General features: G+C 41.2%; 1 protein-coding gene across 5 annotated transcripts in view; it reads left to right on the forward strand.

Moving 5' to 3' along the window:
- Positions 1 to 16,087, forward strand: part of PLEKHG1 (pleckstrin homology and RhoGEF domain containing G1) — a 103,912-nt gene that overhangs the window by 23,936 nt on the left and 63,889 nt on the right. For 4 of the 5 annotated variants that reach the window (XM_035108764.2, XM_035108763.2, XM_035108762.2 and 1 more), the window contains exon 2: positions 6,174 to 6,248. The exons of the other annotated variant lie outside the window; for it this stretch is intronic. Coding sequence is in view for 3 of the 4 variants with exons in the window: in XM_035108762.2 (XP_034964653.2) it covers positions 6,174 to 6,248 (75 nt within the window). In the remaining variant the exon portion in view is untranslated. The remainder of the gene's footprint in view (positions 1 to 6,173; positions 6,249 to 16,087) is intronic. 5 annotated transcript variants of the gene reach the window in all.

Consider the following 16,087-nt stretch of genomic DNA (forward strand, 5'->3'; position numbering starts at 1 on the left):
TATGTTTAAGTGAATTAGTGTATATGCAAATAAACACAGGTAGTGGTTTTTTTTAACACACAAACACACCTGGAGAACTGGCATTTCTGAATAGCTTGCTGTTTGTATGTGTTCTTTAGTCCTTTTTTTAAAACCAGAAACCTGTAGGGTTTCTCTTCTAAGAGAACTGTTTCTTGTAAAGAATTTGTTCGAAAGCTGACATGTGCCAGCCAGTGAAGGTGCACAGGAGTCTTCATACCATTTTGAATATGGTGGTGTAGGGCACCGTGACCTTTCTGGCATCTATCCCCTAAACTCTTTTTGCCCAGTAGGCATGACTCATTCTATTCTTTGTATAATGTGGAAGCACACCAGTAACAAAAGTCTGTCTGTCTGTCTGTCAGGCCTTGTTTGATTTGCTTTCATTTTATCAGTATCTGCTCAACTATACTGCAGAGAATAGCTGAGGGCATTGTTTCATGAAATGCCTTCTGACTGACACAGGCAGAGCTGGGAATTGTGGTGAGATCAGACTGAACCATTGGCTTTACCTCCGCTTTCTTACTTAACAATATGAGGCTGTATTGTGCAGGGTGAGGGGTGTTTTGGTCCTCCAAATGTTGTTTGACTTCAGTCCCCATCTGCTTTAGTCAGCATGGTCAGTGGTTGGGGGATGATGGAAGCTGGGGTCTAAAAACATCTGGAGGGCCTAAGTAATTTACTGGTTTCAATGTCTGGGTTGTTCATAACACCATTCTCCAGGATGCCTTTCATATTTCTACCTGCAGATCTACTCCTGGACTGAATGCTATAAGTTCGGCAAACTGAAATTAAACTTCCTGCTTTGGTTCAAATAAAATAGGTTGCACTGGGTATACATGGTTTGGTAGCACATTAAGTAACCTTGGAAGATTATTAAAAGGCTATTTATGCTGACTTCATTGGGATAACAAAAGTGTTAACTACCTTAGGTTGTTAGGTAGAATTCATGAGTCAGCAGCATTGCCACATTGCAATGTTACAATGATCTGCTTGCAAGGTTTAAATAGACTTTTGCTCATGCATAACCAAAAGGAATGCCAAGCCAAACATTACCCCATTTCCTCATTCTCTCCTTGCCAATACAAATTATAGTTGTAAAATTTTGCCCTTGTGTAAAGTTCAGTTGTTTGTGTGCTGCAGGTCTTAAATTGTCTTCAGAGTGAGTGTTTTTCCATGTATGAGCATCTCTCAGTAAGCTCCTTTGCATTTAATGTGAGACCTTAAATTGAAACAGCTACTGGAATGGGTCAGGCTGGCTAAACATTCAAATCTTATGCATTTGGACTGCCCACGTAATTATTTTTCATGCACTTACATTGGAAACTGTTTTATTCATTACACCCATTATCTGTTGTGGAATATCTTTTCCTCCTAAGTGTAGAAAAGCAGTCTGGGAAAGAGTTGTATTGATCAGAGTGACCTCCAGGGAAAAGAGTTTAGAACTTTTCCCGATATATTTTGTAGAATCCATTATCTGCTTAGAAAAAAAGAAAAAAAAAGCTACCAAAAGACTACTGTATTGTGCTTGTCTGCTACGCAATGGTTTGTTTTACCATTTCGCTGCAGCCCTTACAGCAGGTGTGACTCACCTGTGGCCCTGCAGGTGTTCCTGGGCAAGAACTCCCATCCCACCTGACTTTTAGTCATGCAGGGTGATGGGAGTGTGTGTGTCTCTGTGTGTTTGTTCAACAGGCATGTTTTGTTTAAACATTTCTTACGATGAAATCTGTAGAAACATTCAAAGGTGCCTGCAGTCTTTTTTTCTGGCAGTTTTCTCATCTTTTCATTCCTTTTGTTTTGCCTTACCGAACATGCTGTGTGATCAGGACTCCCTCTAGTGACAAAGGCTATGTGACTTCATGGGCAGCTTGATGAAAACCTCTCTACAAATCTGCATGTGACGTGATGAACTCAGATTTGATTTAGATATTTGTTTCATTTTTGTATATGCATCCATTCTCAATTATCAGTAGACGGGGGGCGGGGGAAGCATATCCTGTGATACACATAATAGCTATTGTATTTGTAGTTTAGTCTGAAGAAAATATTAGAGATGTATTTTTAGACAGGGCAGATCCCATTTAGACTGAGAATATAATGAACCATATAACAAAGTACTTTCAGTATAAAATACCAGTGTCTCCATCATTATATGCTAATCATGGTCCCTACTACAGTAATTCTTTGTGTGTTCATGATAATGGAGGATTCTTTTCTTAACCAGTCAAATCGAGTTAAGAATTGTTAAGAATATGATGCCTTAGCACAGGGGTCGGCAACATGCAGCCCATGGGCCGGATGTGGCCCACGAGCCACCCCTGAATCGAGCTGCCCGCTTGGTGAGTCCCCTGCGTGCTGCGCTAAACTGGCACAGCACAGTGCAGGGACTCGCTGGGCAGTGCTGGAAATCGCATCTGCGCATGTCCAGACGTCAAAAATCACTTCTGAGCCGGTGTTTTTTTTGGCATCTGGGCATGTGCAGAAGCAATTTCTTGCAACATGGACATGTGCAGATGTAATTTCCGGTGTCATGCTGCTCCAGTCCGGCCCACAGACAATCTCCGTGGGAGTGATCTGGCCCATGGCCGGTAAACCTTGCCAAACCCTGCCTTAGCATACGTAATCATGAAAACACAGTTTTGATATTTCTGTGAAGTGCTTGGAATGAAGTAGCTTGGTTTAACAAAGTTCACTGAATTAGTTGAGTGATCTTTGAACTACCGGTACATGTAGAAGTACAGGGGCAGTGCATCCCATTTTGCCACTTGAGGTGAAATGGGAGGTGCCGCCCTGTGCCACGCTGCCTTCACCAAAACCTCTCTTCCAAAGCAGCACTAATAGCAGATTCTGGCACAGCCTCGTGAAATCTTCGCAAGATCTCGCAAAAATTCAGCGGCAATCGGAGCTGATGCCTGCATTTTTAAAGGGGGTACTCCATGGTATGCAGTATCGGCACCTCTTTTTGTTGTTGTTATAAATTGTGGCACTTACAGTAACAACTTCATGGTGAATACCGGCACCTATTTTTCTATAAAAAAAGCACTGCCTAAGACATCTGCTTCAAGGACCCAGGTGGCGCTGTGGGTTAAACCACAGAGTCTAGGGCTTGCTGATCAGAAGGTCGGCGGTTAGAATCCCTGCAACGGGGTGAGCTCCTGTTGCTAGGTCCCAGCTCCTGCCCACCTAGTAGTTTGAAAGCACATCAAAGTGCAAGTAGATAAATAGGTACTCTACAGCAGGAAGGTAAACGACATTTCCGTGTGCTGCTCTGGTTCGCCAGAAGCAGCTTTGTCATGCTGGCCACATGACCTGGAAGCTGTCTGCGGACAAACGCCAGCTCCCTCGGCCTATAGAGCGAGATGAGCGCCACAACCCCAGAGTCGGACACAACTGGACCTGATGGTCAGGGGCCCCTTTACCTTTAAGACATCTGCTTCACCCTGCCTCGTGGGTGTGCTGGCCCTGTAGAAGCCGTTTCCATAATGGTTGGGTGAACAAAATGCAAATTAAGTTTGTATCAGCATTGAACTTCTAATGATTTCTCATTCATCTTCAAGTTCATTCTCTTGCATGTGCCCCCCCCCCCCGGTAGACTTTTGGGACCTTAGGCTTAAGGACTGCAATAGTTGGGGAAAATAAGCAATTCACATTCCACTGTTATCGTTTTAATATTTATATTTCTGCCCTTTAAAATTTAACACAACAAAGTGGTATATCATTCAAAAAGCCACAGTTCCATTACACAACCTGCAGTGGAAAAGGAACGTTAGAAATCAGGACAGAAGTGCTAGCATTATAACCAGCAAAACTAATGCAACAATGCAGCCCCGAAATGTGTCTAACCAATATGATATTAACTAGCACAGCTCATTCTTGTGGTAGCATACAAGCAGGGAAGGTTTTTAATAAATCACTTCAGTTCTGTTGTGACTGAGTGCTTCTTGTAACATGATGCTTTCATGGCCAAGTAGTGTACTGTTAGCAAAGAAAGATTAATTGAAGTTTGAGAAAATTGCTACTTGACATTGTTTTCACATCTCTCTAAAATTAGTCATGGAAGTTGGCAAGGGTGAAGATGATATTCTAAGGTTTCATGATACTTAATAGGCCACTTAAGTTAAAAACAAACAAACCCAACATACTCATTCGGCTTTTCCCATTCTACAGCTAAAAGTCCAAAATGATCACTTACCGTACAATGCTTTGTGTCTCATTTTGTTCTTCTGTAGGGCTTATTCCCAGAAATGTGTGCAAATACGGTAGCAATCCTCCTCTGCGGTTTGGTTGATGAAGCAAGTATTAATCCATTTTAAGTAATTGAAGTAATATTTCTAGTTGGTTGGGGCTGGGGTGAGGTTTTGTTACTTGCTTGAAGATACCAATTATGTCCTTGTATCAGAGGCAAAACTCTTATGTCCACTTACAGAAGGAATCTTATCAGTGGAACAGAGAGAAAGGTAATTTTCAATATTGCAGCACCCAGCTCCCCCCTTAAATTGACTCTGTTTGGTTCCAGTTGTATGGACGGTATGAGGACCAGAAAGCTGAAGTTGAATCCCACTAAGTTTGAGGCTCAGTGAGCAGGTGGTTCTCTTGTCTCAGGTTTCACTGTCTCTGAGAGAGGAGGTGCATAACTTGGAGGTGCTCCAGCTATGCTACATGAGGACCAGGTGGCCTTGGTGGCTCAGAGTGCCTTTTACCAGCTTCAGGGATAGACTGGCCATGGCAGTCCATGTTCTGAATTGGGTTGTTGCAATGCATTGTAAGTGGGGCCGACCTTAAAGATGACCCAGAAGCAGGGCTGGCCCACACATTAGACAAGGTGAGGTGACCACTTCAGGCAGCAGGATCCACAGGGACAACAGATCCTGAAGCTTCAACTAATGCAGAATGTGGCTGCCAGAATGTTAAGTGGTGTGGCTTGAGAGGATTATATTAAATTGATGCAAAATAAAAAAATTCCTTCAGTAGCACCTTAAAGACCAACTAAGTTTATATTTTGGTATGAGCTTTCATGTGCATGCACACGAAAGCTCATACCAAAATATAAACTTAGTTGGTCTTTAAGGTGCTACTGAAGGAATTTTTTTATTTTGCTTCGACTCAGACCAACACGGCTACCTACCTGTAATTAAATTGATGCTGAGGGATATGCACTGACATTTGCTTCTGTTTTATGGTTGTATCTATGGTCTCATTGCTATTTTTGGCCTTATTTTGTACATCACCCTGATGTACAAGCGAGGTTATGATATATTTTAACAGTGAAGCAAATAGCGGGGAAATGGCTGGGATTAAATTATTCTGCTTGGCATTCATCTGGATGTCTTGAGGTTGATGCTGTGCAGACAAGAACAATTCCTATTGAACTTGGTAGGACTTACTTAGCTAGAGAGAGAATGGAGAGGTGTGTGCTTTATTTTTCAAAAATGATTTTACTGTTTTGACTTGAAGGCCCTAGCAGGCATAGGCAAACTCCGGCCCTCCAGATGTTTGGGACTACAATTCCTATCATCCCTAGCTAACAGGACCAGTAGTCAGGGATGATGGGAATTGTAGTCCCAAGCATCTGGAGGGCCAGAGTTTGCCTATGCCTGCCCTAAAGGGTTTGCCAGATATTTTCATTCATCTTTGATTTACTGGCTAGTGTTCCCTAGTAGGACTTCTCTGTTGAATTTTTAAGTTAACTTGCACCCTCAAAAACCCCTTTTCAATTATATGGGCCTTTGTATTCCTTAAATGAGGATGGCTAATTCATGGAGCTCCTGTTGTTCTTGGGACTCACTCCCACCAGTCCCAGCCAGCATGGCTAGCATGGCCAGTGGTCAGGCCCTGGACTGGTGCCCAAAGTGGCCAACAGCTGGTGATGGGACTGGTCAGGGATGATGGGAGTTGTAGTCAGACAATGTCTGGATGCCCCAGGTTCCCTATTCCTGCTCTAAGGGAAATGTTTTCCCAAACTGTTGGTACTTTACTCAAGCTGAACGACACATGATAGGGTCGTTTGTTATTTGTTAGCTTTGTTTGCCCTTTTGCTGAAGTGTTTTATAGGATGTGTGTGAATTAACTTGTAACAGTATCCTGAACTTATAGAAAAGTGTCCCCCTGCTGGCTTTGGTATGAGAACAGTTTTCTTTCTTTATGTCCCTCAGGTTTCACTGAATTGGTCTCGGCTGAGATGCCAGATAAAACACCAGAGGGTAAAGAAACCTTATCCAGGAATGAAGGTCGGTATTGTTTTTCTCTTGAGAAATCTTGTTCTTTCATTTTCTCAGAATACATATTGTAGGAAATATAATAGCAATCTTTTTTTTTGTGAAACTATCATCTCAAATGTAGTGTTTCTCCCCTTCCCTGCTTATTTTAGGCATGATTATATAGAAATGTTTCATTTCTGAAAAGTTTGTGGTGAGGGAAAGTGAGAGAGATGATTCAAACAATGTTTGGGTGGCTAGGGACATGTTAGGTTCCTGTCTTTATGGTGTGTGTGTGTGATTTGGTGACTTGGTAATTTTTATGTGTTGGGTAAGTACAGTGGTACCTCGAATGGAATCCATTATGGATTCCGTTCGACTTCCAAAATGTTTGGAAACCAAGGCGTGGCTTCCAATTGGCTGCAGGAAGTTGCAGAAGCTGCATTGGATTTTCGGGTTCCAAAGAACATTCGCAAACCGGAACACTCACTTCCGGGTTTGTGGCATTCGGGAACCAATATGTTCGAGTCGCAAGGTGTTCGTCAACCAAGTTACGACTGTATAATAAATAGCCAAAGCAAAGTAAGGCCTAAGCTCTGCATTTTCCATGTTAATCTGGAGTTTGTTGTTTTGCTTCCTAATTTTGGTAAAGATAATTAGAACATAAGAAGAGCCTGCTGGGTCAGGCTAATGGCCCCTCTGGTCCTGCATCCTGTTCTCACAGTGGCCAACCAGAAGCCTATGGGAAACCTGCAGGCAGGATCCGAGCAAAAGAGCACTCTCCCCTTCTGTGGTTTCCACAACCAGTGTTCAGAAGCATTACTACTGCCAACCATGACTTAGTAGTAATGACTTGATCAGCCAGTCCATCTTTTTCCTCAATAAGGCAGTTTGCCTTAGAGTGATACTAACCATTCCCTTGGGTGTTTTATAGCTATTGATGTGCTGTATTGACATTTGTAGGAGCCTGACGAAGTGTTACCCATTAACCGAAGCTAATGGTTATCTGGTAATGTCAGTCATCTGTTTGGGGTTCTGTGCTGCTATCACTTATCCTTTTCTGAAGATAGCCAAACAAGGAATTAATTGTGTTTCAGATTTTTATTGCCCTGCGGACTTTGTCCTTCATGTGAAGTTACAGCTTAGAACTCCGGACAGTGCTTCAAAAATAGAAGAGGATGCTGTTATGATGAGGGAAGAGTCTCTAAAAGCTATTTTTTGAACTCTCCAGAAAAATGAGCAGTGAAGCTTCTTTTTCTTGCAATGCAAGTTGCTTCAATGACATGTGTTGATATTTAATATTTCAGCATAGAAACTCATAAATATGCAATTAGTTTCCTTGCCTGCTGAATATTGTAAATTCACTAGTTGCTAGGAACTAGCCTGAAAGCAGCCAGTATCTTCCACAGTGTTGGTTTGCTTATCTTGTGTGCTGCTACAGTTTGTAGGATTTAATGAACTTCTTGGTTCATTTCAATGTCCTATCAGCCTCCACCACGCCTCCTACTACATAGATGTGCATAAAAATATAGCTCCAATTGTCTTTTAATGTTGTAACCCGCTTTGAGACATTAGGGTGAATTATTATTATTATTATTATTATTATTATTTAGCGAGGCGAAGACAGTAGCACTTAACACATGTGTATTGGCACACTTTCCTAAAGTTTAAACAAAGCAAGGTTAGGCATTGCAGCTCCACCATGTCAAAATGCTACCAGCTGCCATTGCATATGCATGTAAACAAACAATAAACAGAAGTGAACGAAAGAAAATAGAGTCTTGTGATTACTTTACTAAAAATTGGCAGATAGTTTGTTCATCTTCTCTCCCACCAAGCTCTTTTTGTCAACAAAGATTACCCATGAATGTTGTGGTCTACTTTCTTTCACCAAAGCAGTGGTGTTTTGTGTTTTGTGTTTGTGTTTTTGTGTAATAATACCATCAGTACAGGTGCTCCCCAGGGGTGTGTACTTTCCCCACTGCTTTTTTCTCTATAAACAAATGACTGCACCTCAACTGATCCATCAGTTAAGATCTTGAAATTTGCGAATGATACAACAGTCATTGGGCTCATCCGGGAGGATGATGAATCTGCAAATAGGCGGGAAGTAGATCATCTTGTCTCGTGGTACAGCAGGAATAACTTGGTGCTAAATGCCCAAAAGACAGTGGAAATGATAATTGATTGGAGAAGGCATCCTCCCATCTTGTTGCCAATCTCCATGCTTGGTAACATGGTTGTAGTGGTAGAGTCCTTTAAGTTCTTGGGCTCTATGATGTCTCAAAAATTGGCCAGATAACATCAATATTATTATTAAAAAGGTACACCATGAGTTTATCAGCATTTTAACAGAAGCTTGTGGGCTGCATACAAAAACCTTGGATTTAGGAAGGAATTACCTGCCACTCAGAAGCTAAAGCTGTATGTTTGCACCTGTAGTGCAAAGGTTATGGAAAATTTGATTACCAAGGTAATTTGGGTAGTATAAGGTTGGCACAAAATCGAAAATGCTATGGGATGGAAATCCAATTCTAAGCTGCTACTTATTATCAATTTATGACATAGCTTTTACAGGGAAATCTTTTTGCAGCTTGGCCCTCTTTTTAGCTTCTCTTTGAGTAGCAGGCTCTATTACAGCAGGAAATCCTGACCTGCTTTCCTGGTATGGTTTGTCACCAGGCTGTTTCCTTCGCAGCTGGCTAGTTTGTGGGATGTAGTAACCTAACAAGGCATTTGTATTCTCCTGGTGAGCCAGATAAGTTGTTCACATTATTTTGAAGACCGCTTCCCCTAGATTTTGCAAGGCATCTGTATAAACCATCATTTTTAGCACCTCTTCCTGGACAGCTGTAGGAGACAAATTTATCCAGACTCTGTATTCCTTTTTTTTATCTTCCTTTGTGTGTGTATCCAAATAAAAGGGCTTGGTTCATGATAATTTATAACACAAAGAGATTGCTGCAAATGGAGAATAAAATTCTTATGTAGATAAAAAACTTAAGAAGTCACGTTTTAAACTTATAATAATTCAAATGACAATGCAGAGGATAGTAAATGTGTCTGTTTGATGATAACTTCTGCCTTCTCTATTGCTTCTGTTGAATTATGTCTATACAGGCTGAGCCAGATGTCTGTACACTGTAAGGAGGAGTAGATTAAGTTGTCACACAGCATCTAACATATTTCCATCCCCCCCCCCGAGTGGGTTGTAATGGGACACTCTGGACCACCGGAGTAGCTAATCTTCCCTGCTCAGCAGGATCCTTTGACATGAGTAATATTACTACAACCCTCCACACCATCCTCTAAATACAAAAAAAGTTTCGAAGTCACTCTGGGAGGGGGGGACTTTTTATCATGACACGCTGTTAAAAATTGTAGCTCAGGTATGGCTTATATATTCCATTTTGATCTCCTTGGTGCAAGAGTCCTTTTGTGATACTTCCATAGAAACTCTATCCCACTAGGGTGGCTTACTATAATTCAGAATCAACAATATCATAAAATATAACAAAAGGCATTGATAAACCATGATTATTTATAGCAGATACTTGAATAAATGCATATCTAAATAATAATGCCTTTCCCTACTGCCAAAAGACATCTAGAGAGGGGACATCCACACTTCATGGAGCAAAATGTCCCACAATATGGATGCAGCCATTAACATGGCTACATCTCATAGAAGGACCTCTCCAGATATTAGGGAACAAACAGGATGGTATGGGTGATCATTCAGCTATCCTGGACTGAAGGTAATTGCCAAAATTTTGAGTTGTGTCTGGAAAAAATGGTAGTGGGCACAGAGATTGCAGGTGTAACATGGTCCTATAGATGAGCTTGCTGCTGCATTCTGGATCAAGTGCATCTTCTAAAGATTTTTCTAAAGTAGCCCCATATAGAGCACATTGCACTAATCTGATCTTGATTTAACCTCTCTTTCTTCTTAATTGTAGGCAGATCTGACTTTCTTGGAACTGGCCACTTTTGCTACCAGGTCATCCAGATAGAAAACTGAGTCTAGGAACACTTTCAAACTGTGAACCTGATTTTTCAAGATGTGTTTATATGTGTGCATTCTCATCCAAACCAGGCAGAATTCTTGTTCCAAAGCCATCTCCCTCCTCATCGGGAGCATGTGTGTCTTGTGTAGATTCAACTTCAGTTTCCTAGTGCTCATCCAGCTCATTAATGCCTCCAGGTTTTAGTTCAGAACCTCAACAGCTTCCTTTGTATTAGGTTGAAAAGTTTAAAAGTGCTACACGTGACCTGCATATAGATGACAATGAACACCTTGAATTATTCTTCCTGTGCAGAAGATGTTAAATAACATGGGCCAGAATCTGTTGAGTTTTAAATATGAATGGTGAAGGCAGAGAGACAGACATCTTTAACAACTATTCTCAAAAATTGGGCCTCTCTTTCCCTGCAGGTTGTCCAGCGTTCAAGCTCAGAGTTAAAACTTGGGTCCCCAGCTGTTTTTGGACTACAATTCCCACCATCCTTGACCACTGGTCCTGCTAGCTAGGGATGGTGGGAGTTGTGAAACAGTTCAGAAACAGTTGGAGACCCAAGTTTGGGAAACACTGCTTGAGCATCTTCTAGAGCTGATGTAAAACTTAGTTTTGTTGAAATGAGTACATAATGGCCTCTTGCTCCTGGAACACTGTCATAACATGTCCAGATATCAAGGTCTCCAGAAATTTATTACTATTGTTGCTATTACTTCCAGGGCAGGTAAGTGAGCAGCTGGGAAGGAACTGGGCAGGGAGAAAGGGTTCCTTTTCTGGATAAATTTACAATCTACATTGAAGAACAACTCATGAGGCAGTCATAAGCATTGCAAGTTGTTATTTTTTTCAAATCTGAAAAGTATTGGCTTTGGTGCTCTTACCCCTCCTTTGGTCTGATTGTAGAAATTACTCCCACTATACGGTAATTGTAGAGAGGTCATTTTTCAAGCTAATCCATCCATATACATTGCTTAAGAAGAGGCATTTGGGCTGCTATCTTAAAGCCACCGTTCGAAACTCCCATTGTTCTAGGCGCATTTTGTGACAAGGAATTTCATTAGTGCGAGCCATTTCTGAGCTTTGGGCACAGTACTGCACCTAAGATTTCAGATTGAAACTGCATAGTGGAAGGAAAGGAGGACCTTTTTCTGCTTCCCCACTTCCAGCTACTCTCTGAAGACTGGAGAAGAGACCCTCTTCTAGGAATATTAGTGGGGTGGGCAGGGGAAGCATGGCTTTATTTTTTTTGCGGTCTTCAGATGAGGACTAGACAATGTGAAAAATGAATATAAAATTTTAGCTGCAGTTCATTCATTTTCAGCTTTGTATCCTTGTTATAAAAAAGTGGGCCTAGACATTCCGTTGTTGCACCCATAACCCAGGCTTAAGGTGGCATTTAGCTCCTAGCTTTCATATCTCAATTTCCAACACCGCTTGGAATATTTGTGAAAGTAAAAAACAAGTTGAATGTGAAAATCTTGTGGCAGGTATTTTTGGCTTCAGCTGTCTTTGAATGTGCTACAGTTGAAGGAATATCAGAACTCTATAGTATTTGGTGCACCCTAGATTGAACCAATTTGTAATTTAAGTATTTGTGAATATAATACAAAACAAATATTTACCCGGTTTACATCATGAAGTCTTACTGGTTATGCCCTGATGCATGAAAACAAGTGTTGGGCCCTAACCTTTCAAATCTGCTCAAGAAAGTGAGTTGGCTAAAAGTAGAAAGTAACACCATCTTCCGTAGGTTTGTTGCCAAGTTGGATTATTTGCCATGCATTTGAAGTCCTGCGGAGAATATTAATGACTCTTTTAAAATGGATCTTTCAAAACACAATGGTTACCATGAGTCTGGGTTGGCTGGTGTCCAGCTGGAGTTCAGCTTTCCAGTCAGCTGTGATCTAATACTCCTTTTAATCACGCCTGTAAAATTTGAATGGCCTGTGAGTTTTAAGGTGTGTGAGACTTTATAATACACACACACACTCTCTCTCTCTCTCTCACACACACACACAAAAATGTGTGTGTATTATGTAATCTCTGTTGGATGGGTGGTGGGACTGAAATATTCAGTGTTCTGAAGAATTTCTTTAAAATCCTAAACAACATGCACCATAAATCATAGTGTGTAATATATAAGCACATTTGGGATCTATAACAAAATGTTGCATTGTGGAGAGGTCTCCTGTATGTACAAAGTTTCAGTCACCTTTTCCCAGCATACTCCTTCCCCTCTTCCCTCCCCCTGGATATCCATTTTGCCTTTCCAGCAGTCTGGCACAGGCAGTATTCCACAGCCACTAATTGTGCTCAGACGTTGGGGGTGTATTCAGACACAAGCCTATTTGCGTGAGTTTTCCGTGAAAGTTAGCCCTTCCTTCCTTCCTTATCTTAAGCTTAGTTAAAATCCCTCCCCATGCTAGACTGAAGTGCTGTTGGTGGTTAAGTATTGAGAGAAGTTGCCTGATTTGCTTTATTTTTGGCCTCAAACATTATATGATTTTTTTAATTTTAAATAGCTGTATGAAAATCCACTCTCTCACCTGCTAAGCAGATCTATTCTTTTGTTCTTACTGTAAGAATCATAGAATTGTAGTGCTGGAATTGACCCTGAGGATCATCTAGTCCCCTGCAATGCAGGAATGTGCAGCTGTCCCACATGGGAATCGAACCTGCGACCTTGGTGCTATCAGCACCATGCTCTAACCCAGTGTTTCCCAACCTTGTGCCTCCAGCTGTTTTCGGACTACAATTCCCATCATTCCTGACCACTGGTCTTGCTAGCTAGGGATGATGGGAGTTGTAGTCCCAAAACATCTGGAGGCACAAGGTTGGGAAACACTGCTCTAACCAACTGAGCTGTCCAGTATAAATATTAAATAAGAAAAGAGTTTTTAAAGGGGCTTGTTAGCAAATACTGCGATCTAGAGTACATTAATATATTTGGAGTTTTATGTACCAGTTGTATTGGGTGCTTGCCTGTTATTTATAGATGATAATGTTTTTTGGTAGGAGGCATGAATCCTTAAATCACTCTGGTATCACATGCTGATATCAATGCCAGCACACGGGTTTGGCAAATGGATTATTGCTAGTGAAAGGTACTAAATATATGTCAGATGATACATATGTCAAAGTGCAATGCTAAATGCGGTTTTCTAAAAATAGCCATGAATTTACTATGTTGTTTACCCTTCTTAGCAGCAATTTGGATTTGTATATATGTGGCTAAAAATAGCAGTCACTGGTGAAAGCTTCCACGTGTTGTAGATTCTGACTCTCCTCACATGTTTACAGAATTCCTATGCAGAAGGCACCTCTGAAAAAAATATTGTGTGACTAGTCTGTAAATGATGTGATAATCTGATTACTGTACTACATATGCTGATGGCTTGTTTGTTTTTTGTTGTGGACATGGAGAGGGAAGCTGTAAGCACCAATCTGTGAAATACCAACAATAGCATTGTTCTCTTCATTAAACAGCCTTCTACGAACAAATTTTGTAATGTGCGATGCAGCCCTGAGAGTTTCATGTATTGCAGTTAGCTGCCAATTGTTACTCTAAAGGCTAGTGTAATTCAGCCCGTTCAGTAAACGCGCTAGAGGAGCGGCGGGGCCGCGGCCTTCCCTCCCTTTAGCAGTGGGCGCTCTGCTGAGCCCAGCTGGGCAGCGGGCGCCTGGGAGAAGCTTGTTTTGGCAACGGCAGCACAGGGGGGTGCCGGCTGGCCCTCCCTCGGCCGCCGCTTCCTCAAGGGCGCTCCACTGAGCCCAGCTGGGCAGCGGGCGCCCAGGAGAAGGCCGCGATTCGGCCTGTTTTGGCGCCGCAGCCACAGAAAGAGGCCGAATCGCGGCCTTCTCCTGGGCGCCCGCTGCCCAGCTGGGCTCAGCGGAGCGCCCCAACGAAGCGGCTAAACGGTAGGCAGAGGTGGGGGGGAAGAGAGCATGTGTGTGTGTGCGTCCTGTCTCTCCGTCCAATCCCTGTGTCCGTGGGGCACATGCACAGTAGCGCAAACCCAGGGACACACGGAATACTGGGCGCAGAGGCACTTGCACTTTATTATATAGGATAGGATAACCAAATAGATATGATATTCAACAAATTATAGGAGGCTAAGCACTTTATAGGTTCCCTTAAACAAAACTAAATAGCACAGCTCATGTGTTTTCACCTGTTACACATCATGGGTGATTTGGAAATTTGTTATGCAGCTCTGTTGTTTGGAATTCTTTGCTCCAAATAAGGATTTTTGCTGGATAAAATTGCTACCACATGGAGGTGTTTTTAAAAAGTTTATTTTGACATATAGTCAATTCTACCATAGAGAACAATTTTTAAATTGTTGGATGTCCCACTTTCCTCATTGCCAGGTTTATATATATATATACATATGTTTGTAGGGTTTCTTTATTTTCCATTCTGCTTTATTTCTGAGTGGAAAATGAAATGCAAACAAAATGGAAAAGAATTATATACAAAGTGTTGTTAGCTGCTCAAATAAACATTTGTGATTTGCTTATTTTAGGAAGGTTTATCAGAATCCTTTAACCTTTAGCTTAGGGGTATGGAAGCTGCTGCCCTCAGGCCAAAAAGGGCTTTGCTATTGTATATTAAATTGCATCTCCTTTCTCTGCAAATATTACTAAATTAAAATCAAAGCAGAGGTGAAAGTGTCTCGGCAAAGAGGCAGATCCACATTCCTCACATAATGCAAAAAAAAAGTTATGGATTTTGCAATTGCATGCAGTTTTTCAGTATGCAATTGCATGTAAATTTTGAAGCTTTGGATAGCTTTAACACAGGACTGACAGTTCATCTTGTGCATTGTTGGTGTTTGCATTCCTTTGCTGAGATTACTTAGTTCATTTTGCATTGTCAGGACAGATAAAAGTGCTTTTTGTTTTAAAAACATCAGATAAATAAATAACAGAAGTTGAAACTTCACTGGATTTACTAAGAATTTAATACATTCGTACCTTGGAAGTCAAACAGCTTAGTTCCCGAGCGTTTCGGCTCCTGAACATTGCAAACCCTGAAGTGACTGTTCTGGTTTGCGAACTATTTTTGGAAGCCAAACATCGGCAGGGCTTCCGATTGGCTGCAGGAGCCGTGCTTTGGTTTTCAAATGTTTTGGAAGTTGAACGGACTTCCGGAATGGATTCCATTCAAATTCCAGGTACGACTGTATATGCTTCTATTTCCCTCTTCCCAACCTTTTTTTTCACTGAAAAACGAAAACAAAAAACGGGAAAATGTTTTCATATTACCTCATTGAAGCACATAATTGTCTTAAAAAACAACAACTAAGGATTCTTTTAAAATAACAGCAACATTAGCCTTCAGTAGCCTTTTAGTGTCCATATACTGTAACATGGCGAAATTTAATATTACTGGAAAAAGCCTTTGGTGACTGCCAAAATACTAATTTAGCCCCTTTTTGACAAAGGAAGAAGGAATGTTGTAACATATTTCCTTGTATTAAAAGAAAAACTTTTCAGAAGACATATCAAGTGTGTTTTAAATAAATTCTGTCTTTCTCAATTTCAAGACAAGTGGTAACGTTTGAACTTGTTTCATTCCCTTAGCTATACACATAGTAGTTAAATGAATAAATGCCAATTGCTCTGGAAAGAAGACCCCATAAGGCCTGATAAACCCTAAATTTAGAGAGATTACTAGAAGGAAATAGTTGTGTTAAGCTTCACTTTTTTTAATTGGCTCCCTGTAGTTTGAATTAGCTTAAAGGGGGGAAATTGTTGCTTGCTGACAAAGTAGGAAGGCAGCCAGCTTTGATGTTTTATAAGCAATAAAATATTAATAGAAAAGCATATGTTCTTTCTGTGAGATTGGTCAAA

Source organism: Zootoca vivipara, chromosome 3 (genome assembly GCF_963506605.1).
Source record: "Zootoca vivipara chromosome 3, rZooViv1.1, whole genome shotgun sequence".
Classification (NCBI taxonomy): domain Eukaryota; kingdom Metazoa; phylum Chordata; class Lepidosauria; order Squamata; family Lacertidae; genus Zootoca; species Zootoca vivipara.